At 47.5% G+C, this 21,619-nt stretch overlaps 2 protein-coding genes across 2 annotated transcripts; both read left to right on the forward strand.

The window, feature by feature from the left end:
• Positions 1–325: 325 nt before the first annotated feature.
• Positions 326–4,554, forward strand: LOC148833628 (zona pellucida sperm-binding protein 4-like). The gene is made up of 14 exons (XM_088915458.1): positions 326–689; positions 1,103–1,222; positions 1,476–1,594; positions 1,680–1,881; positions 2,043–2,161; positions 2,627–2,726; positions 2,801–2,923; positions 3,011–3,183; positions 3,321–3,418; positions 3,512–3,639; positions 3,764–3,944; positions 4,029–4,170; positions 4,270–4,345; positions 4,469–4,554. Exons 1-14 carry the CDS (start codon positions 326–328, stop codon positions 4,552–4,554), a joined length of 2,031 nt encoding a protein of 676 aa, XP_088771584.1.
• Positions 4,555–16,278: 11,724 nt separating this feature from the next.
• LOC148833629 (zona pellucida sperm-binding protein 4-like) lies at positions 16,279–21,590 on the forward strand. Its single transcript, XM_088915528.1, has 15 exons — positions 16,279–16,642; positions 17,077–17,196; positions 17,878–17,996; positions 18,115–18,316; positions 18,633–18,751; positions 19,404–19,503; positions 19,576–19,698; positions 19,781–19,953; positions 20,089–20,186; positions 20,285–20,412; positions 20,578–20,758; positions 20,846–20,987; positions 21,069–21,144; positions 21,260–21,348; positions 21,505–21,590. Exons 1-14 carry the CDS (start codon positions 16,279–16,281, stop codon positions 21,343–21,345), a joined length of 2,031 nt encoding a protein of 676 aa, XP_088771654.1. The 3' UTR covers positions 21,346–21,348; positions 21,505–21,590.
• Positions 21,591–21,619: the final 29 nt, after the last annotated feature.

The raw sequence follows: 21,619 nt of genomic DNA on the forward strand, positions 1-21,619 counted from the left end.
TGTTTACAAGTTGTATGAATCAAATTTACGGTTCCGCTTTGCTGTAACTCTTTATCCTTGTCAAGGTTATATTTTATATTGTTTCACTTTAGACTGATGATACAAGAACAAGTTGATCACGCAGCGTATCCGGGCAGCCAAGCCGTGTCACGTGATTTCACTCTCAACACCGCGTCTGAAACCTCAGCGCGTGAGAATGTTCTGGACTTCCTTACCTGCTCCTGATTGGCCCACAGGACAGCGCGCGTCTCAGTGCGTGTATACTATAAGCCCCAGCAGCAGGGCCGATAGTTATTCTTTCTCTTGAAGTGTTTTTGTGTGAAAAATGGGGAGAGAAGTGGGTGTGATCGATTTCCTTTTGCCTGGATTGTTAGCATGGCTCTGTGTTGCAGTGGCCCAAGCCCAGCTCAAGGGTCTAGATGCTGTTTTTGGTGAAGAGGAAGGTTATGATGGTTTTGAGCCCAATGTGGGTAGTCCTGTATTCCGGGAGACCCCACCAGATGGATCTGATGGTTATTCTGCTGGAGAGATGAGAGGGGTGCTAAATGGGGAAGAGCAGGACTTGATGGAACTGAGCTCTGATGCTGAGGGGGAAGAACTGGATAAGGACTCTGGTGCTGATGTGCAGAGAGATGTGGTAGCAGTGACAACTGGTCCCTCTGGAGCAGATCCTCCCTCATCTGACCCTGGTAGGGAGTTTCTTCAAATCGGTGGACTGAATACAACTGCATGGTAGTAAAGTAGTTCTGCTGTATTTCCTCTAAGAGGAAGTCTGGATGCATAGGAATGTTCAGGACCAGTGGAATATCTGCATGCATACTTTGCATATGGCTGCTCCTTCTTTCCTTTAAGTAGTTCTGAAGGAATCTTCATCTAGACTGAAGTGTGTTCTTGTAGCTCTTCACAGGAACAAGTAAATGTTTATTCCATGCTGAGAAGAGATAGTTCTAGCTGTGGAACCATCTTGGGTCAAGGCTCCACAGCCAAAATGTTTATTCCATGCCCAAAGGACAACCCTTTACTTGTTCCTTTGCTGCTGCAGCTACCAACGTGAAGGTCTTTTGCCCAGTAACACTTCTTGCTGTCCTCTCTTGCCTCCCAGAGTCTCAGGGTGACCCCGAGCAGCAGAAATCCCACAGCCGCCCCCTGCTTTCCTGTGGCAAGAGCAGCATGATGCTCAAGTTCCCTGTGAGGAGGTTCAGCCGAGTCTACCTGCTGAAGGGTGAGGTTCTGCCCTGTCCACTGTACCTGCGTCCTGCAGCATAAGGTGACTGTAGTGGTATAACATGAGCAATCAGCTGTGACAGGCTGGAGTGGTGGATTTCCTGTAAGTTCCCACAGGAGGAGGCAGAGGAAGGAATGCAGATAGTTCCTCAAGTCATGTTAATGCAAGGGGTGTCATTGACATAATACTTAGTGCTGGAGTGAGAGCTTAGCTGTATGAATTTAACCCCCCTCTTTCCTACTTCTCCCAGGTAAAATGGCTCCTCTCTTGGTCAGTAGCCTCCCCAAGAGATGTGGGCACAAGGTGTGGACCACCAGGAGCTGGCTGGTCCTGGTGGCTTCCTACAAAGGGTGTTACGTTAGGACCTGGGTAAGGAGCCCATCTGGTGCTCAAACAGGCCTGGGTGAGGTTTGTCAGTGTGGAACTGAACCTGTGATGCTCTTCTCCACTGCAGAGGAGGAACCAAAGGCAATACTATGCCCTGACAGTGAGATACTATGACAAAGAGCAGAGGAGATGGGTGACTGGCACTGTGTCCTGCCATGTTACACTTGCCCCTCCACCCCCACCCCCTAGAGGCCTGACCATCTCCTGCAGTGAGGTGTGCATGACTGTGACCCTGCCTGCTGGCCCCTTGGAGGAGATCAAGGTTCAGAGTGAGTGATTGGCAGTGAGAGCGCCACTTCAGCAGGGTGTCGGTGCATTTCCCTGGGTAACATGCACTGTATTGCTGAATAGATGTGAATACATTTTAGCGCCTTGTTCATAGGATGGGCCATGAAATCTGACCATAAGTCTTCTTGTGGTTCCTGTGCAGGTTCCTCTGGCAGTCTGGTGTCTGTCCTGGACACTCCATCCTGTGGATACTCAGTGACTGCAGGGCAGCACCTGAACACCCTCTCAATCCTGTACACTGGCTGCCATGTCCGGCTTGTGGTGAGGAGTTTCACCTCATGGTTTCATGAACAGAACATGGTTGGACCCTTAACAAATAACTGAGCTTCTAGCATCTTCACATACCTCTTTAAGATTAATAGCAATGCCTGTTGGCTGTAAATTTGGCATGTATTTGGAGTCTTGAAACAAGTAAGGTATTTTGCAGTGGGGGGGGAATATGCGTTGTTTGGGCTGTGGAGCCATCTTTTTTTTTTTTTTCAGATGTAGGGTGCTCACACCCAAAGAAGGCTCCACAGCTGAAGTGTTTCATTGATCTTTCCAGCATGGAATAACCCTTTACTTGCTCCTTAGCAACCTATGCATAGTAATGTAGCTAGCTACTTGTTAAGATTTCCAGCGGGCACTCCAAATCAGACCACAGCTGGTCCCTTAGCAAAAGGAATTGCATTTGATAGCATCTTCAACTTCTTCCCAGCAGTGGATTAATAGCCTTTATTGTTGTAGGATCACCGCTACACTGTCAAGGTAGTGTATGTTCCGAAAGATGGACCAAGAGGAGAGATTGTGGTGTCCTGTCCCCATCGGCCCTACAGACCAAGGGAGGGTGAGTGAATGGGTTTCTGTGGTTTAGCCATTCCTTCCCTGGTTGTGCTGACGTGTCTAATCCGATCACTGTAGGCTGCAAGATACCCAGGAGCCATCAGGTGGCCTGTGGTCCAGAGAGGATCTCCACAGCCCATTGCTTGGCTAAGGGATGCTGTGTGGACCCAGAAACGTCCTCTTGCTATTATCCCCTGGAAGGTAGGCCTTTCCATACTATCCCAGTCCCAGGCAACTTCCCACCCTAAATGGGAATGGACAAATCCTGACTTGCCCTTCTCTCCCCAGAGTGCACTGCCGACAAGCACTTTGTCTTTGCTGTCCCTCGGACCATCTCTGTACCCCCTGTGGATCCTGCCAGCCTGGTGATTGCTGGTAATGCGTCCTGCACCCCTGTGATCTGTACCTCAGAATTTGCCATCTTCAAATTCCCTGTCACTGGCTGTGGGACCCATGCTTTTGTGAGTACAGTGGGGAAGGGGACCAGTTAAGAAGCCCTAAAACTGACTGGATAGGGTTCCTCTGAACAGGAGAACTACCCTCCTGTGGGAGGTCATTAAGCCTGGACTGACCCTGCTTCTACCTTGTCTCTGCTCAGGTGGTAGGAGAGACCACCATCTACCTGGCTGAGGTGGAGACTTTGGCCAGGCGGAACATCCAGAGCTATGGAGTCATTACCAGGGACAGCCCCTTCAGGTGAGCTGGGATACCATGTAGTTCTGAGCTTCATTTCATGGTCTCGGGTCTGTTTAGGTGGTAGCACTTGTGTAATCCTCCACTGCTCTCCAGACTGCTGGTGGAGTGTCGCTATGCTGAGGGGAACCTGGCCAGCACAGGCTACCTGGTGAAGAGCCCCTACCTGCCCTCTGCTGTCCTGTCCCAGGGAGTGTTTGGGGTGCAGCTCCGGATTGCTACAGGTGACGCCTCTTAGCAGAGGGACAATTGCTAAAAATCTCTGGTTTGGGTTGAACAACCTGCTTTCTGTAGAATTCCCAATATGGTACAGCAGTATAAAATGCTAAGCAACCCTTCATCTTCTAGACGAGAGCTACTCCAGGTTCTACCCTCAGTACCACCGGCCCCTCCGGCTCCTGCTGGGGAAGCCGGTCTACCTGGAGGTGCGACTGCTGAACGCTCCAGACCCCAACCTGGTGCTGCTGGTGCACTACTGTGTTGCCTATCCCCGGTCCGGCCAGGCTGTCTGGGTGCTGCTCTATGATGGGTGAGGGGTTACTGTGTGTGCAGCTCTAACCCTGGGTGGTCAGTCAGTTTCAGGCAGGGTACTGATCATGGTGCCTCTCTGCAGCTGCCCCAATCCTCTGGACTATGGCCACACGTCCACCCTCCACATCCACTCCACGCTGCTTCTGCCCAAGCACCACCGCCGTTTCCACATCCAGACCTTCCAGTTCCTGGACAGCACCTCCTACTCCTACATCAATGAGGAGGTGAGGCTTTTTGAGGATGCAGGCTCTGTAGATCCACATGCTGAGTTGTCACGGTTATCCCCACTTTAAAATCCCTCTTGCCATTCCCCTCTCCTCCAGATCTACTTCATGTGCTCCACAGAGCTGTGTCTACCATCCGAGCGGCAGTGTGTGGAGGGCTGCTTTGATGGCCGCAGTGAGTGTCTGCAGTTTCATATTCTTCCCCAGCATGGGTTCCTTCTGCCTGTGCTCATCTGATGCCTTACTTTGAGCTGCTCAACAGTATCTTCCCCTTGGGGGCTTCCTGTTTCTCCTGCAGAAATCCCAGTGCTGGAGAACCCTGATGCTGACAGGCGCTGTGTCAGGACCCCCTGTCCAGGAAAGGAGAATGGCCCCAGGGACTGAGGGGTACATAGGGTACCAGTGCACTCCTTGGTCTGCTTTTTAATGCTGAGTGTAACATCAACAAAATACTATTGAGGATTCCCCTGTAGGGCATGGGTCTACTTCTCATATCTAAGCCTATTGTAATTCCCATCTATAATCCTGCTCCTGTTGCAAGCTTCTTAAGGAAATGTCTCTTTCTGCAGTCATAGAGGGTTTTATCCTCTTTTTCAGCTTCCTGTGTACTGCTTTGTGCTCCAGGGACCAGCAGCCTCTGTGTCTCAAGATGGTTTTGTTGGAGGAAGTCAATCCTAATAAAGATGTTGCAAGTGACTATGTGTGGAGTAATTGGGGGGGCTGGGCTCTTGAGCAACCAAAATGGGTGCAATTATCCATGGTATGTCATGGGCTTACCGTCTGTAAGGGTCTAAAAGTGCCATCTGGCATTTGTTAGTTGCTACAGTGAGACCCTGTCATTCCTTGGCAAGTGTAGGTTACTTCCAGTGTCTTGGTGAAGTCTGCCTCCACTCAAGTGTCAACCTGGATTTTAGTGAACTTGTCTTGTGGGTATCTTTCTGTTCTGGACACTTTGAGTCAAGGCAGGTTGAGCTTTTGCCAGAGCAGTGTGTATTTTCACAAAAGTAATTTAGGGTTTTTGCAAAATATGCTGCTTGACCTGTAAGAAGGAATTCATAAACCTTCAGCTTAGGCTCTATCTGGGAGCTAGACAGGGGGTAGTAACCTGTAGCTTCCACGATGAGTTTGTGGCCCTATCGCCTTAAAGAAAGGGGTGTAAAATCCTACTTGCATGAGTGATGTGGTTCAGGCAGTGTTAACAAGAATGTCTCTGGGGTGTCTATACAGACCTCACTGCTGGGACCACCTGTGAGACCATTGGTGTACAGGGTATCTCAACTTGTTCCATGATGCTATTCCTCTCTGCACCAGTGACAAGGTGTTCTGGAATGGTTTGTGAACGAGAGGACTGTCCTAAATCACTCCTTTTTAAACATCTAGCTGTAGAAGTGGGTCCATTTAAACATGGATAGTAACAGTTTATGAAAGAACTTGGATATAGGTTCACTTCTGTTGTGTGAGAATATTTTCCTAGTCCATGTCTGCATTTGTGGGATGGTAGACTTTCTGATATTTTGCAGATGTTATCTGATATCTGTGTGCACTTTGTATGTACAGTAGTATCCTTTAAAATCCTGCTTCCCCCCCCCCCCCCCACACTGGTGACGAATGTGCTTTTGCAAAGAAGGAGCATCAAGTGTCTTCTCCTTCAGAAAGTGGCCACTTCAAGCTTTTCAAAATACATGTTGGGATAGACGGGTTGAATCTTTGCACGTTCCTTAGTGCACATGTCTGAGAGAATGAGAAACTGATTACTTCTTCACGTTTTAATCAATCACACCGCCATGAAGTATTAAGAAGTGCTAGCTAAAGCCTCTTTGTAGGAATATGCAAATGTTCACTTTTTAATGCTACATCCGCAACTCTTCTGATTAGGGTATGATATCGCGGGCAATTTTTTTTCCCGTTTACACAAAAGCACAGAACATACTAACAATGCAACATTAACCACCGACCCCCACCTGTGCAACAGAGAATTAGATTTGTCCTCGCACCGGTAATGGAGTGCTTGCACTCGGCAGACGGGGTTACTGACGGTCAAGGTCGCCTTGGGCGGTCACTTGATCACCTGTAAAAAGGTGCTGTATCTCGGGAATGAAAGCAGCAGAAACGCTACTTTCAACCGCACGCACCGGCAAAAGCGCAGCACTAAAGAATGAGGTGGGTTTCATCGTTTGTGCGGTTTGTAGGAGGGCCAGTTTCACGCTGCTGTTCCAAGATGGGCTCTCTTGTTTCGCTGGCAACTCATTAGCTCTGAGGAGGTCTTTCAGTTTCTTTGTTTTAAAGTGAGATGTTAACCGGCTTTTATAACGCTCTTTGGTACAGTATCTTGACATTAAAATACCGACAGGGGCGGCTGTTCGTTGTACGCTTCGTTATCAAATGGTCCAGCGAGAGGGCATTGTAGGACTCAACTGGAATTAGCAGACATTTGCAGCGTTAAGTTCATCGTAAGGGGGACGTCATTTTTCAGCAAAACTTTTTTTTTTTTGGCTGGTCCGGCAAAGTAACGGACAGTGTCGCCTGCTGCCGTCCAGGTCGTTGATTTTTGAGGGAAAAAATGGTCTCCTTACATAAAATTTCTCTATTGCATACAACTGACTATGATTAGCAGTGTTTAGGAAAGTGATTTAACGCGTTTTACAAGAGTTGCGTTTCCTGGCAGTTTTGGTTTTCGTCATTATCTCTACTCGGGGTCACACCGTGTTCCAAGCTCTCTCCCAACATTGCCTTTCGTAAACGGTAAAGCACGTCTTAAGGAGTTACGAAGGACCTTGTTTTCGTTCTAACAAAGCGTCTTCATCGTTCTGTGAAACAGTATCTATGATTACACAGAACCTGAATGCGCAGCAGTTTTGCTGTGTGTGAAATATTTCTGTTCTCAAGCTGTATGAAAGCCTTTGTGGAGTGCAGGCGATCGAGAAATAAGACGAATTTGTTTGCTAGCTTTACACAGAGCTCAGGTGATATTCCGAGCGTGATACTGGAGCATGGTGGGTCAGTATCTGCACTGCAAGAGGCATTTTGAGTAATGCAGTGTAAAACCCCGCTTCGATAAGACCATAAAAAGGTAAACGGTCTTTTGACAGGCTGTAATAATGGACATGTTTAACTTGTTTTAATGAATTATACTCATTGCAGTCAGTACTGTAACTCTATCTTTGTCAAAGTTAGACTTTTGTTGTTTGACTTTAGTCCTCTCATTCAGGAAGAAGTACTGTAGATCACACACTGCTGACCCGCGTGTGACTGGAGGCTTTACCCTCAGTACCACCGGCCCACTCACTGTTTCTCTTTGCTTTTCAGGGTCCTAGGAACTGGTTCTGGGTCCAAGATGTTGTTGGAGAAAGTGACTATTCTTGTTTCCTGGAATTGCTCTATTTGGAACAGCTTGCCAAATGTCTAGATGGTGTAACCCACTGATTTTGTCTACAGTTCTTTCCCAAGGCACAGGGGAAGGCCTGTAGTTGCTGAAATGAGAGCATATCTGCATGTCATTCTAGGAGTCATGAATTGAGCTTCTCAAGGAGTGTTCAGCATGAACTCCTCAGTAGTGAAGAGGTACTCAAGGCAGCTATTGACTCCATTTACAGCCACTGCTGTATAAACCCACTCAGCAGGAGGTTGGCTTTTGTGTTTGTAACAAGCACAATAGTCTGTAGACATGGGCTGTGTTTGTGGTTAAGCTTCCGTGTTCACAGAAACAAGCAGTTCCCCAGTGCAAAAACACACGCTAGTAAGAGAAGGGGGCACCGGCTGTGTAATAAATCGGTTGCTCTTGACCTCTGCTGCTTATGGTGTCTGGACCCAAAGCTGGAGCTTGAAATTTCCTGAAGATCCTCAAGAGGAAATTCACCCAAATTGCTCCATGTAAACAGCCAGCTGTCTAATCAGTTCCAAGAGTAACTGCATTGGAAGACCATTACTAGTCTAAATAGTGAAATACTAGCCTTCAACATTGTATTCTGAAGGGGGGTTTGCAACTGTAAGCCAGGCTCTAGCTGTACAGTAGTTGACTTCTATTCTGGAGTCACTACATCTGGTCAGAATTGTTGCTGTCAAAGCTTCCAAAACTGGTGAGGTACCTGCATATGCTGGTAGTACCTGACGACTGGGGCTCCTGGTGCCCCCACAAACGTGCTGGGTTTTGATCCAGCAGTTACACTCCTACTCCCCCTTCCATGACATCATGTTAATTTGAAGTGTTTGTTCCCACCTTTATATGTTGGGGCTTTAACTATTTTGGAAGTGAAAGAAAATCTCAAACTTTTCTGGAAGAGGGGAAAAAAAATACCCATATTCAACGGAAGCAACTTCTTAGATCAATTAACACTTCAGTCATCTAGCGATGGTGGAATGGGATGAAAACCAGCAGGTGTGTGTGAGGAGGGGCAGAAGGACACTGATTGAGAACTAGTTGCCCCGAAACAAAACCCATCTCATGTAATCAGAGATGTAAACAGCCTGTGAGGTCAAGCTTCTTCACAGTCCTCTTCAGAGACACTTAAAAGAGACCCATATACCCCTATAGAAGGTGGATTTACACCAGTACAAGCGAAATGTTGAGGGAAAAAAACACCAGTTTATTTGGGTGGGATATCCTTGCTTTATTTACACAATATACAAGAAAGTAAGATTACATTTACGCTAAACTGTTGCAGGACAGCGTTAATGGTAAAAGTGCTTACTATGTAAAGGACAAGTTAAAAAGTATTTAACATTATAGGATAAGACGGAAGTACTGTTGAATCCTTTTTTTTTCGCCATCTTATGCGGACGTATTCGGTCCACCTAATGTTTTCTCATATAAACAGACAAATAGTGTCGCTTGTTGCAGCCGGTGCCAAGAATAGATCTCGGCTTATTGCGGAGCTGGGTACAGACACGACCAGATTAATTAAGACGGGCTATGGGGAGTGGTGGTAGGAGAGATGATCATCGCTGTTTGTGTTTTAAGCTTTTTATCGCATCTTCATTTATCAATGAAAAAAAATCTATGATTAAGAGAACACCAAGGAAGCACATTTTTTTCTATGGACATCTTTTCTTCTCTCAAGCTGTACGAATGTATTTCTTAGGTTTTGATTAGGTTCATACAATCGATAAATAATACGGACGTGTTTGCCAGCTTTGCACTGAGCTCATACAGTAGCAAGATCTTCGAACTCGGTAAATAATACCGCGATGATCACAGCAGCAGTCATGCTGTATAAGATCAAGGCGGAATTTACGCTTCCATTTTAGGCTGAAGTTTATGAACAGCATTTTATCAATCTTTAATAATGGGATTGTTGACAGTTTGTATTAATGAGATTTACCACTCCCGTTTAATGCAGTCAATACTGTAACTCTATATCTTAGTGAAAGTTAGAATTTAATTGGTTTAGTTTAGTAGGCTGATTCAGAACAATGTAGCTAAACTCTGTCCCGAACATAAATGCGCCGTCATCTTGTGTCACGAGATCTCATCCTCAACCCCAATAGAAACTTCAGCGCGTGAGAATGTTGTGGCCTGCTTACCAGACGCTGATTGGCTTACAGGACCGCGCGCGCGCGCTTCAAAGTGCCTGAATATAAACCCCCCAGCCGCAGAGCAGAAAGTTGTGCTTTCTCTACAGTTTTGTATTTGATTTCATTGGAAATGGGTACTGGTGGTACTGTTGTGGCTTTATTCTTGCCTTCAGTTTTAGCATGACTCTGTGTTGGAGTGGTACAAGCCCAGCTCGAGGGTGATCTTTTTGATGAAGAGGAGGGTTATGATAGTTTTGTGGCAGGTTTGGGTAGTCCTCTGTTCCAGGAGTCTCCAGACGATGGATATGAAGGTCATTCTGTGGGAAGTGGAGTTAGTAGTACAGAGTCAGGGTGACCTCGAGCAGCAGCAATCCCACAGCCGCCCCCTGCTGTCCTGTGGCAAGAGCAGCATGATGTTCAAGTTCCTCTGTGAGGAGGTTCAGCCAAGTCTACCTGCTGAAGGGTGAGGTTCTGCCCTGTCCACTGTACCTGCATCCTGCAGCATAAGCTGACTGTAGTGGTATAACATGAGCAAGCATCTGTGACAGGCTGGAGTGGGGGACTTGCTGTAAGTTCCCACAGGAGGAGGCAGAGAACAAATGCATTAACAGGACTTGAGAGGAACCATTTGCAAGGGATGTCATTGACGTGTTACTTAGAGCTAGAGTGAGTTTAGCTGCATGAATTTAACCCCCCTCTTTCCTACTTCTCCCAGGTAAAATGGCTCCTCTCTTGGTCAGTAGCCTCCCCAAGAGATGTGGGCACAAGGTGTGAACCACCAGGAGCTGGCTGGTGCTGGTGGCTTCCTACAAAGGGTGTTACGTCAGGACCTGGGTAAGGAGGCAGTCTGGTGCTCAAACAGGCCTGGGTGAGGTTTGTCAGTGTGGAATTGAACCTGTGATGCTCTTCTCCACTGCAGAGGAGGAACCAAAGGCAATACTATGCCCTGACTGTGAGATACTATGACAAAGAGCAGAGGAGATGGGTGACTGGCACTGTGTCCTGCAATGTTACACTTGCCCCTCCTCCCCCACCCCCTAGAGGCCTGACCATCTCCTGCAGTGAAGTGCGCATGACTGTGACCCTGCCTGCTGGGCCCCTGGAAGAGATCAAGGTTCAGAGTGAGTGATTGGCAGTGAGAGCGCCACTTCAGCAGGGTGTCAGTGCATTTCCCTGGTAACATGCACTGCATCGCTGAATAGATGTGAATACATCTTAGCATCTTGTTCATAGTATGGGCCATGAAATCTGACCATTAATCTTCTTGTGGTCCCTGTGCAGGTTCCTCTGGCAGTCTGGTGTCTGTCCTGGACACTCCATCCTGTGGATACTCAGTGACTGCAGGGCAGCACCTGAACACCCTCTCAATCCTGTACACTGGCTGCCATGTCCGGCTTGTGGTGAGGAGCTTCACCTCATGGTTTCATAAACAGAACATGGTTGGACCCTTAACAAATAACTGAGCTTCTAGCATCTTCACATACCTCTTTAAGATTAATAGCAATGCCTGTTGGCTGTGTGTTTGGCATATATTTGGACTCTTTAAACAAGTAAGGCTATTTTGGGGGGTGGACATGCGTTGTTTGGGCTGTGGAGCCTTCTTTCTTCAGGTGGAGGGTGCTCACACCCAACGAGCTTCACAGCTGAAGTGTTTAATCCATCTCTTTCCAGCATGGAATAACCCTTTACTTGCTCCTTAGCAGCCTATGCATACTAATGTAGCTAGCTACTTGTTAAGACCACAGCTGGTCCCTGAGCAAAAGGAATTGCATTTGAAAGCAACTTACCCCCAGCAGTGGTTTAATAGCCTTTATTGTTGTAGGATCACCGCTACACTGTCAAGGTAGTGTATGTTCTGAAAGATGGACCAAGAGGAGAGATTGTGGTGTCCTGTCCCTGTCGCCCCTACAGACCAAGGGAGGGTGAGTGAATGGGTTTCTGTGGTTTAGCCATTCCTTCTGCAGCTGCCCCAATCCTCTGGACTACGGCCACACTTCCACCCTCCACATCTACTCCACGCTGCTTCTGCCCAAGCACCACCGCCGCTTCCACATCCAGACCTTCCAGTTCCTGGACAGCACCTCCTACTCCTACATCAATGAGGAGGTGAGGCTTTTTGAGGATGCAGGCTCTATAGATCCCTGTAGAGCCACATGCTGAGTTGTCATGGTTATCCCCACTTTAAAATCCCTCTTGCCATTCCCCTCTCCTCCAGATCTACTTCATGTGCTCCACAGAGCTGTGTCTACCATCCGAGCGGCAGTGTGTGGAGGGCTGCTTTGATGGCCGCAGTGAGTGTCTGCAGTTTCACATTCTTCTCCAGCATGGGTTCCTTCTGCCTGTGCTCATCTGATGCCTTGCTTTGAGCTGCTCAACAGTGTCTTCCCCTTGGGGGCTTCCTGTTTCTCCTGCAGAAATCCCAGTGCTGGAGAACCCTGATGCTGACAGGCGCTGTGTCAGGACCCCCTGTCCAGGAAAGGATGAGGGCCCCAGGGACTGAAGGGTACATAATAGTGCACTTCTTGATCAGCCTTTTAATGCTGTGTAATGTCAACAAAATATGATTGAAGATTGCCCTCTAGGGCATGGGTGTATGTCTTGTGATATCTAAGGCATACTGTAATTCCCAACTATAATGCTGCTCCTGTTGCAGGCTTCTTAAGGAAATGTCTCTTCCTTTGCTCAAAGAGGGTTTTATCTTCTTTTTCAGGTTCCTGCCTACTGCCTTGTGTTCCAGGGACCCACAGCCTCTGTGTGGCAGGATGGTTTTGTTGGAGGAAGTCAATCCTAATAAATATGTTGCAAGTGGTGATTGTGTGCTGTGTAATTGGAGATGGGGGGGCTCTTGAGCAAGTAAAATGGATGCAATTGTCCATGGTGTGTCATGGGCTTACCAACTGGAAGGGTCTAGTAGTGCCTTCTGGTATTCATGTTTGTTGCAACAGTGAGACCCTGTCATTCCTTGGTCAGTGTAGGTTACTTCCAGTGTCTGGACTGACCCTGCTTTTACCTTGTCTTTGTTAAGGTGGTGAGAGAGACCACCATCTACCTGGCTGAGGTGGAGACTCTAGCCAGATGAAACATCCAGAGCTATGGTGTCAGTAGCAGGGGTAGTCCCTTTAGGTGACCAGGGATACCGAGTACAAATACAGCTTTTAAAAATGAGCAGAGCAGACTATGGTATAATCCGGTGGGTGTCATCTTGTGTGTTTCTGTGCTCTACCCTCTGCAAGTTAAATCCTATGTAGTGGGCACAAAGCCAACTTCAAACCACTAGACTGCATAGTTTGCATAAATATTAAAACAGGATAAGATTAATCTCACTTCCCAGGTGTCTCATCTCTTCAATAGTGTTACTTTCTCAAGCATGACATCACCTGAGGCTTTAGACTAATTGTGTTGTAGAATGCTTGTGAAGCTCTTCTCCGTTGAGTGAGTGTGTTTTAGGCAGTGTAACCATTTCAAATGGTACTGCATCTCTCCATCCAGATCTCAATCCTGCACCTAAATGTGGTGGTTTGGCCAGAAGTACGCACGGGGACTGGAGCAGTTCTTATAGCTAGGGCATTTAAAATATGCTGCTGTGTACAGGGGTGCAGTTGGAAGCTTTTCATGCCTAATAATAGTACACTTTCAATTCCAAATGGCAATGAAATATTTCTGGGCTAGTTAAAGAGTCACGCTCTGGTGAGTGACAAATACTCAAAGCCCTAATGTTTAAGCATATATTAATGGGCTTTGTTACCACACAATAGTGACGGCAGTACTCTTGGCGTTGGTATTTTCATTTTTGAAACCCTCCAGGGGGAGGGTTGTAGGACTTTCTGGAGATTAGACCAGCACTAACCGTACTCCTGAAGGCAGTTTCACTTCAGTGCAGGACAGAATGCTTATAATGAACTTTAGATGGGACCTTTAAAAGTGGCTTCTCAAACCCCTTTACAGTAGTAAAAACCAAGCAAAGGAGGCAGCAGAAATAGGGGAGAAAAGGGGTTTGCAATACAGTAGGACATTAAAATGTCAGACAGAACCAGTTCCATAAAAACCCCTTCTAAAGACTGTTTGGATCACTTCCACAAGCCCTGGTCCTGATACTGGCTGCTGAGTTCTGCACATGCTCAGTTTTGTTCACTGTGGATGTAGCCAGGAGTTATAGTAATCAATTTCAAAGACGATGAAAATGGTGACTAACGTTTTAGCTACTTTTAGGGGTAAACATTGGAGATAGTTGAGGAGGAAGAAGGATGATTTTACCATATTTGCACATCTAGGTGTCTGGATCTAATATGAGCGGCAGGTGCAGTGTCCTCCACAGACAGGGATACTGCACTGGCTTTACAGAGTTAATGGGAGGAGCCCAGAAGCAAGACGTCAGTCCTGTTGCGGTTAAAAGGACATTTTTGTACTTAACACTTGCCCTTTCAAATAGAAAAGTGTAATTATGTATTGTCAGCTCTCTGGTGCTTTTATTCTACGAATGTCTAGATTATTATGCTATTATACAATGCTAAAATATCCATAGACACCAGTGAAACAATAAATCGATATTGTTTTATCAGTGTCTTGTGCTAATATTCATACTATACTGTATACGGACGTTCGGTAACCATGTTGTGCCACTTTCTGGTCTCAGGTCTTGCTCGGCTATTTGTAAGTTCCCCCTTATTAGCCTCGTCACCTAAGCAATACCGATGAACCCGATCTCCACTGAAAACACCGAAGTCATCGGTTTCTCATCGGGTCCTTTCTAAATCAGTACGCAAATCAAGGGCCGTTTAAAGATTCGTGTTTCGAGCCACGTATTTTAAAAAAGTTAGGATTAGTAACTTCCTGTATCACAAGACCATTGGTTTCGTACTTTTCAGTGTATTCGGCATACTGCACTACTTGGACATACTGTAATGTAGTGCGTACACCCTGGACACATCGCAGCTCTATTTATATTGAGCTCTGTCTGATTTTATTTTATTCCATTTCGTTTGCACTATTGTCTATTTTGTAACTTGAATTTTGTGATTTTTAGCCCCGGTGAGCTCGCAGAAAAGACATTTCATTGCTAGCTACTACTGCTGGACGCTGTATTGTTGTGGATTTGATAAATCAACTTTGACTGATTGATGATTAAGCAAAGAGAAAAAATCTTAAATGTGAAAAAGAATCAGGATTTTTTAAAGGGGGCACTATGCACCAAGATAACCCAGGTAGTTCGTACAGTAACTCGACTGCAAAACAACATTGGAAACTCTACTGTCTCACATGCAGACCAGAGGAATCTTGGAAACTATTTTTATTTTCAGATAAAACAACCGAGCATATAACCAACACACTCGGTACTTTTAATTACTCGATGTGATTAAATCAACAGGTTTGCATTTTGTGCAATTTGAGTTCGGTGGGGTGGATGTTTTGCATTTGAAAATAGCGCCTCCCTTTTCGAAGTATGACGCAAATACAGAAAGATCGCGACCATCAGATCTTCCAATTGTGATCTTTGATAGGCTGACCCCAGTGGCAGCGAGTTGAAATGATTTCTGATATATTGTCTGCATCTCCAGCGAAGACCTCTTTGAAAGCTTCATTTGTCGAGATAATGATCGTTACACACGCTAGTGAAACTTGAAAAATATTGTTCCAGTTGTGACTATAGATTACAATTGCAATTCGCGAGAAGTTTTCACCGAAACAAATTGCACCCGTTGTTTTCATCACATCGAGTAGTTAAAAGTACCGAGTGTGTTGGTACCTTTTAACTGGCGTGTACAGTCACGTGATTACCAGAAAAAACAAGGCTCTTGGAACCGACAGCAGCAAAACGCTGCTTTCAACAGCACCAACCGGCACAAACGTAGCACTAACGAATGAGATGGGTTTCATCGTTTGTGCTTTCTGTAGGGGGGGTCAACCTCAAGAAGATGCGTTTTTAAAAAGTTATGCCGACTCACACTCTGTCCGTATTAGGAATACAACTGAACGGAAATTAACTAGTTAAATGTTCCCGTTATGAAGACACTTGTCACCTTGAAGAAGACTCTCCTGTAATCAGCTTGCTGTCACCTGCCTTCGCTTTCAACCTTCATGCCTAACATCAGCTCGTGAGATGTATTGTCATACGGAGGTGTTTGCTGGCGTTTCAATTTGCTCAGGTCGTCAACACAGCGAGATCTTCGAACACAGTGAAAGTTTCCGCGATCAGCATTACAGCTGTGATGTTAATATTATGAACAATCATTGTGAAATTCGATCAACGGCATTTCATCACGATTTAATGAGGTTGTTTACAAGTTGTATGAATCAAATGTACGGTTCCGCTTTGCTGTAACTCTTTATCCTTGTCAAGGTTATATTTGATATTGTTTCAGTTTAGACTGATGATACAAGAACAAGTTGATCACGCAGCGTATCCGGGCAGCCAAGCCGTGTCACGTGATTTCACTCTCAACACCGCGTCTGAAACCTCAGCGCGTGAGAATGTTCTGGATTTCCTTACCTGCTCCTGATTGGCCCACAGGACAGCGCGCGTCTCAGTGCGTGTATACTATAAGCCCCAGCAGCAGGGCCGATAGCTATTCTTTCTCTTGAAGTGTTTTTGTGTGAAAAATGGGGAGAGGAGTGGGTGTGATCGATTTCCTTTTGCCTGGATTGTTAGTATGCCTCTGTGTTGCAGTGGCCCAAGCCCAGCTCAAGGGTCTAGATGCTGTTTTTGGTGAAGAGGAAGGTTATGATGGTTTTGAGCCAAATGTGGGTAGTCCTTTATTCCGAGAGACCCCACCAGATGGATCTGATGGTTATTCTGCTGGAGAGATGAGAGGGGTGCTAAATGGGGAAGAGCAGGACTTGATGGAAATGAGCTCTGATGCTGAGGGGGAAGAACTGGATAAGGACTCTGGTGCTGATGTGCAGAGAGATGTGGCAGCAGTGACAACTGGTCCCTCTGGAGCAGATCCTCCCTCATCTGACCCTGGTAGGGAGTTTCTTCAAATCTGTGGACTGAATACAACTGCATGGTAGTAAAGTAGTTCTGCTGTATTTCCTCTAAGAGGAAGTCTGGATGCATAGCAATGTTCAGGACCAGTGGAATATCTGCATGACTCCTTGGCATATGGCTGCGCCTTTCCTTTAAGTAGGTTACAGCAGGAATTCCTTCTGAAGGAATCTTCATCCAGAGTGAAGTGCATTCTTGTAGCTCTTCAGAGGAGCGAGTGGATGTTTATTCCATGCTGAAAAGGGAACCAGTCTGGCTGTGGAGCCTTTACCTGCAGATGATTCCACAGCTGGAACTGTTTCTTCTTCTCAGCATGGAATACACCTTCACTTGTTCCTTTGCTGATGCCGCTACCAACGTGAATGTCTTGCGCCCAGTAACACTTCTTCATGCTGTCCTCTCTTCCCTCCCAGACTCTCAGGGTGACCCCGAGCGGCAGCAATCCCACAGCCGCCCCCTGCTGTCCTGTGGCAAGAGCAGCATGATGCTCAAGTTCTCTGTGAGGAGGTTCAGCCGAGTCTACCTGCTGAAGGGTGAGGTTCTACCCTGCCTGTACTTGCATTGTCCCTATACATGGATGGGTTCTCCATCCTCTGTTTTGGAGCTCAAAACCTGTTCATGTGCCACCTGAGCTGTGAAACAAAGGATTGTGCTGAAATGGTATCCCCAAAAGCAGCTGGACAGCCTCTCTAGACAATTGTCCCTCAGTGGGTAAATGCACCCCCAGAACATTCTGCTTGTCTTTGAACACCCTTTCATGGGAATGGATTGAGAAATCTTGTTCCATACAATGTATGGGGTAAGGACTTCTGTGACTGTCTGTCCTAAATCTCGAAGTCTACAGTGCCTCCAAATGAATGTGCTTTTTTGCTCAATGGGTTTCTTTGCACAAGATGCTTGAAGCCACATTTAGCAGGGGGATGTGCTCTGCTAGGTAAGAACAATACTAATGCTTGTGTGTCTGATTTTTATGAAGACGCAGGGTGTGTGCCATTGTGCATATTCTCCAGTTTCCAATGTAACCAAAGAACCTGTACCTTTTGGTCAATTAAATTGAGAGAGGAGCAGGCAAGTGTGAAGGACCAGAACTAGGGGCATGATGCAGTAGATGTCCCTAGAAAGGGGAAGATGTGTTTTCTTGCTTTCTGGTGCTGTACAGAGCTGCTGTGAAAGGCCACTTACCTGTAAGCCTCTAACACTCCACCTTCTCCCAGGCAAGATGGCTCCTCTCTCGGTCAACAGTCTCCCAAAGCACTGTGGGCACAAGGTGTGGACCACCAGGAGCTGGCTGGTGCTGGTGGCTTCCTACGAAGGGTGTTACATCAGGACCTGGGTAAGGGCAAGTTCTGGGTTTGGACTCCCTGGGAGCTTGTGAGAGCAATGGTGCCTTAGTTGCTCCAAATGGCTCTACATCAGTGCTTTTAACCTGCAACCTCTGTTCCCCACCACAGAGGAAGAACCAGCAGCAACACTATGCCCTGACAGTGAGATACTATGACAAAGAGCGGAAGAGATGGGTGACTGGCACGGTGTCCTGCCATGTTCCAGTTGCCCCTCCACCCCCACCTCCCAGAGGCCTGACCATCTCCTGCAGTGAGGTGTGCGTGACTGTGACCCTGCCTGCTGGCCCCCTGGAGGAGATCAAGGTTCAGGGTGAGTGAGTGGGGAAGGAGGCTGTTACCTGGCAAGACTGCTGCTTGTTGGCCACTCATGGAACAGGGGGCTTGAAATGGCATTTTGAACAGTTCCAGTGCTCCCTAAGTGTGCCTTGACATTGTGGGTTGCAGTAGTACACTGTGCTGATTGCTGTTTGGAGCTTCCTTATGATGCCAGATGCACCTTAAAATGCTAGTTGCCTCTATCCAGTGTGCCGGAATGCATACACGGCACCTATTGCTGATTTTGCTTTTTGTACCTGCAATATATGAAATCCTGCCAAAGAAATTGGGTTCTTGTGTACCCTGTGCAGGTTCTTCTGGCAGCCTGGTGTCTGTGCTGGACACTCCATCCTGTGGATACTCTGTGACTGCAGGGCGGCACCTGAACACCCTGACCATCCTGTACACTGGCTGCCACGTTCGGCTTGTGGTGAGGCTGAGCTTGGGCTTTGCATTTCCTGAGTATTCTACACCCCGCCCTGTACTATGAGCAATGAACATGCCTTCCATTTCCAATTCTACAATATGCCTGAAAGTAAGACCCTGTCTGAAGAAATGGGTATTGGTCTAGAAGTTGGTTCAGATGAGCAGTGTTAATTTAGCCTGTCAAGTCCCCAGGAGTCAGACTAAATTAGAGGGCAACTAGACAGTGACTGATCAATTAAGAAACATAAGAATTCATGACATGAGGTGTGGAACAGACTGGCTGGAATTGTTTCCCTTCCAGCCAGCCTGTTATCTGTCGGACATGAAGTAAATGTGTGAACGGTGAACTTGATGTGCCGATACACTTCAGTAGGAGTTTTAGATGGCATGACCTGTCGGATGAGTGTGGGTTCACTCCAAGACGCTCATTGTGGAATGTATTTGTGAGCATTTAGTCCTTAAAATAGGATGGGGAGGGGGGGAGTTAACACTGCGGATCATTCACCTTCAGGGTGTGGGCTGTAAACATGACTTCCGCTGTTCTACAGAATAGCCCTTCTGGTAGTTCTGGGTACTTTCAGATCTGGAAATGAGGTTGGCTATCTGCAGATGTTGCCAGCACAACTGCATGTCTTATCCCTTTTTTTTTCTTGCAGGACCAACACTACACTGTGAAGGTGGTGTACCATCCCGATGATGGCCCAAGAGGAGAGATTGTGGTGTCCTGCCCTTATCGCCCCTACAAACCAAGGGAGGGTGAGTGAAGAGGTTTGAGAGTTGGTAATGGGCCACATAGCTGTGCTGATGGATCCAATTTGGTTTTCCCAGGATGTAAACTACCCAGGAGCCATCGGGTGCCCTGTGGTCCAGAGAGGATTTCTCCAGCCCACTGCCTGGCCAAGGGATGCTGTGTGGACCCAGAAACATCCTCTTGCTACTATCCACTGGAGGGTAGGGCTCTCCTTACTGACCCAGTCCCAGGCACCTTCCTGACCAGAATAATGAAGATCCTGACATGTTCCTCTCTCCCCAGAGTGCACTGCTGACAAGCACTTTGTCTTTGCTGTCCCTCGGACCATCTCTGTACCCCCTGTGGATCCTGCCAGCCTGGTGATTGCTGGCAACACATCCTGCACCCCTGTCATCTGTACCCCAGAATTTGCCATCTTCAAATTCCCTGTCACTGGCTGTGGGACCCATGCTTTTGTGAGTATACTGATCCCTTTAAACTTCTGGGGTTTCTCCCAGTCGTCCATATAGGAGTATGGAATTCCTTTATTAGAAGTAGGAGGAACCTGCTCAAGAGGCAGTTGATGGTTACTGACCTTGCTCTCTGCTCAGGTGGTAGGACAGACCACCATCTACTTGGCTGAGGTGGAGACGCTGGCAAGACGCAATATACAGAGCTATGGGGTCATTACCAGGGACAGCCCCTTCAGGTGAGCAGGGTTTTGATCATCGAGCTTTATTGTGCTGGCCAGCTTACCACATGGAAGCAGTAGGCAAGCCATATTCCTCCCCTCCTCCTGCTCTCCAGGCTGCTGGTGGAGTGTCGCTATGCTGAGGGGAACCTGGCCAGCACAGGCTACCTGGTGAAGAGCCCCTACCTGCCCTCTGCTGTCCTGTCCCAGGGAGTGTTTGGGGTGCAGCTCCGGATTGCTACAGGTGAGCTGCTGGATTGTCAACTGCTCTCCTCTCTAGAGGGGAGTGTACAATGCAACATGGCTTGAGGGGTAAGAAATGACTGGCTATACTAGACTCCACAATGCCATGGCTTTATGATCCGGCCACAGCATACAGCTCTACCCATCCCTTCTCCTATTCCTCTAGACGAGAGCTACTCCAGGTTCTACCCTCAGTACCACCGCCCCCTCCGGCTCCTGCTGGGGAACCCAGTCTACCTGGAGGTGCGACTGCTGAACTCTCCAGACCCCAACCTGGTGCTGCTGGTGCACTACTGTGTTGCCTATCCCCGGTCCGGCCAGGCTGTCTGGGTGCTGCTCTATGATGGGTAAGGGGCTCCTACGTGTGCAGCTCTATCCCTGGGCTGGTCAGTGGGCTGCAGGCAGTATCCTGATCTTGGTGCCTCTCCCTGCAGCTGCCCCAATCCTCTGGACTACGGCCACACTTCCACCCTCCACATCCACTCCAAGCTGCCTCTGCCCAAGCACCACCGCCGTTTCCACATCCAGACCTTCCAGTTCCTGGACAGCACCTCCTACTCCTACATCAATGAGGAGGTGAGGCTTTTTGCAGTTGTAGACTCTCTATAGATCCATGTAAAACAACCATGACAACTTGGCATGTAATCCCTCTTCCAGATCTACTTCATGTGCTCCACAGAGCTGTGCCTACCGTCTGAGCGGCAGTGTGTGGAGGGCTGCTTTGATGGCCGCAGTGAGTCTCTATTTAAGCTCTTCTCCAGGTGTTCCTTCTGGCCATGCACATCTGATGCTTTGCAATAGTATTTCTACCTCGGGAGCCTACCACTGTATCTGATCTTCTCTTGCAGAAATCCCAGTGCTGGAGAACCCAGATGCTGACAGGCGCTGTGTCGGGACCCCCTGCCCAGGAAAGGATGAGGGCCCCAGGGACTGAGGGGTAGGTTGGGGGGTGGGGGTACTGGTGTCACTAAATTCCTATGGCCTCCCATCTGCATGGAGGTATTTGTTTTCAGGACTTCCAAGGCCTGATTCCTTTTTGTGGTTTCTCTCCTGTTTTTTCCTGCACTTAATGTGGCTTCAACCACTTTCTCAGGTTCTTGCCTGCTGCTTCAGGGACCAGCAACCTGTGTCTGAAGTGATGGTTCTGTTGGAGGAAGTCAGTCCTAATAAAGATGTTGCAAGTGGTGACTGTGTGCTGTGTAATTGGA

The sequence above is a fragment of the Atractosteus spatula genome, chromosome 5 (genome assembly GCF_055471065.1).
Source record: "Atractosteus spatula isolate fAtrSpa1 chromosome 5, fAtrSpa1.hap1, whole genome shotgun sequence".
NCBI classification, from domain to species: Eukaryota; Metazoa; Chordata; class Actinopteri; order Semionotiformes; family Lepisosteidae; genus Atractosteus; species Atractosteus spatula.

Excerpts from the sequence above, each read along its gene's own strand:
- LOC148833628 (XM_088915458.1), top strand. The coding sequence starts at position 326 with ATGGGGAGAGAAGTGGGTGTGATCGATTTCCTTTTGCCTGGATTGTTA. Across the intron at positions 3,184-3,320 it reads GCTGTGGGACCCATGCTTTT|GTGGTAGGAGAGACCACCAT; the intron begins GTGAGTACAGTG and ends GTCTCTGCTCAG. Across the intron at positions 3,640-3,763 it reads GCAGCTCCGGATTGCTACAG|ACGAGAGCTACTCCAGGTTC; the intron begins GTGACGCCTCTT and ends TTCATCTTCTAG.
- LOC148833629 (XM_088915528.1), top strand. The coding sequence starts at position 16,279 with ATGGGGAGAGGAGTGGGTGTGATCGATTTCCTTTTGCCTGGATTGTTA. Across the intron at positions 18,317-18,632 it reads GGAGGAGATCAAGGTTCAGG|GTTCTTCTGGCAGCCTGGTG; the intron begins GTGAGTGAGTGG and ends TACCCTGTGCAG. Across the intron at positions 20,187-20,284 it reads ACCAGGGACAGCCCCTTCAG|GCTGCTGGTGGAGTGTCGCT; the intron begins GTGAGCAGGGTT and ends CCTGCTCTCCAG.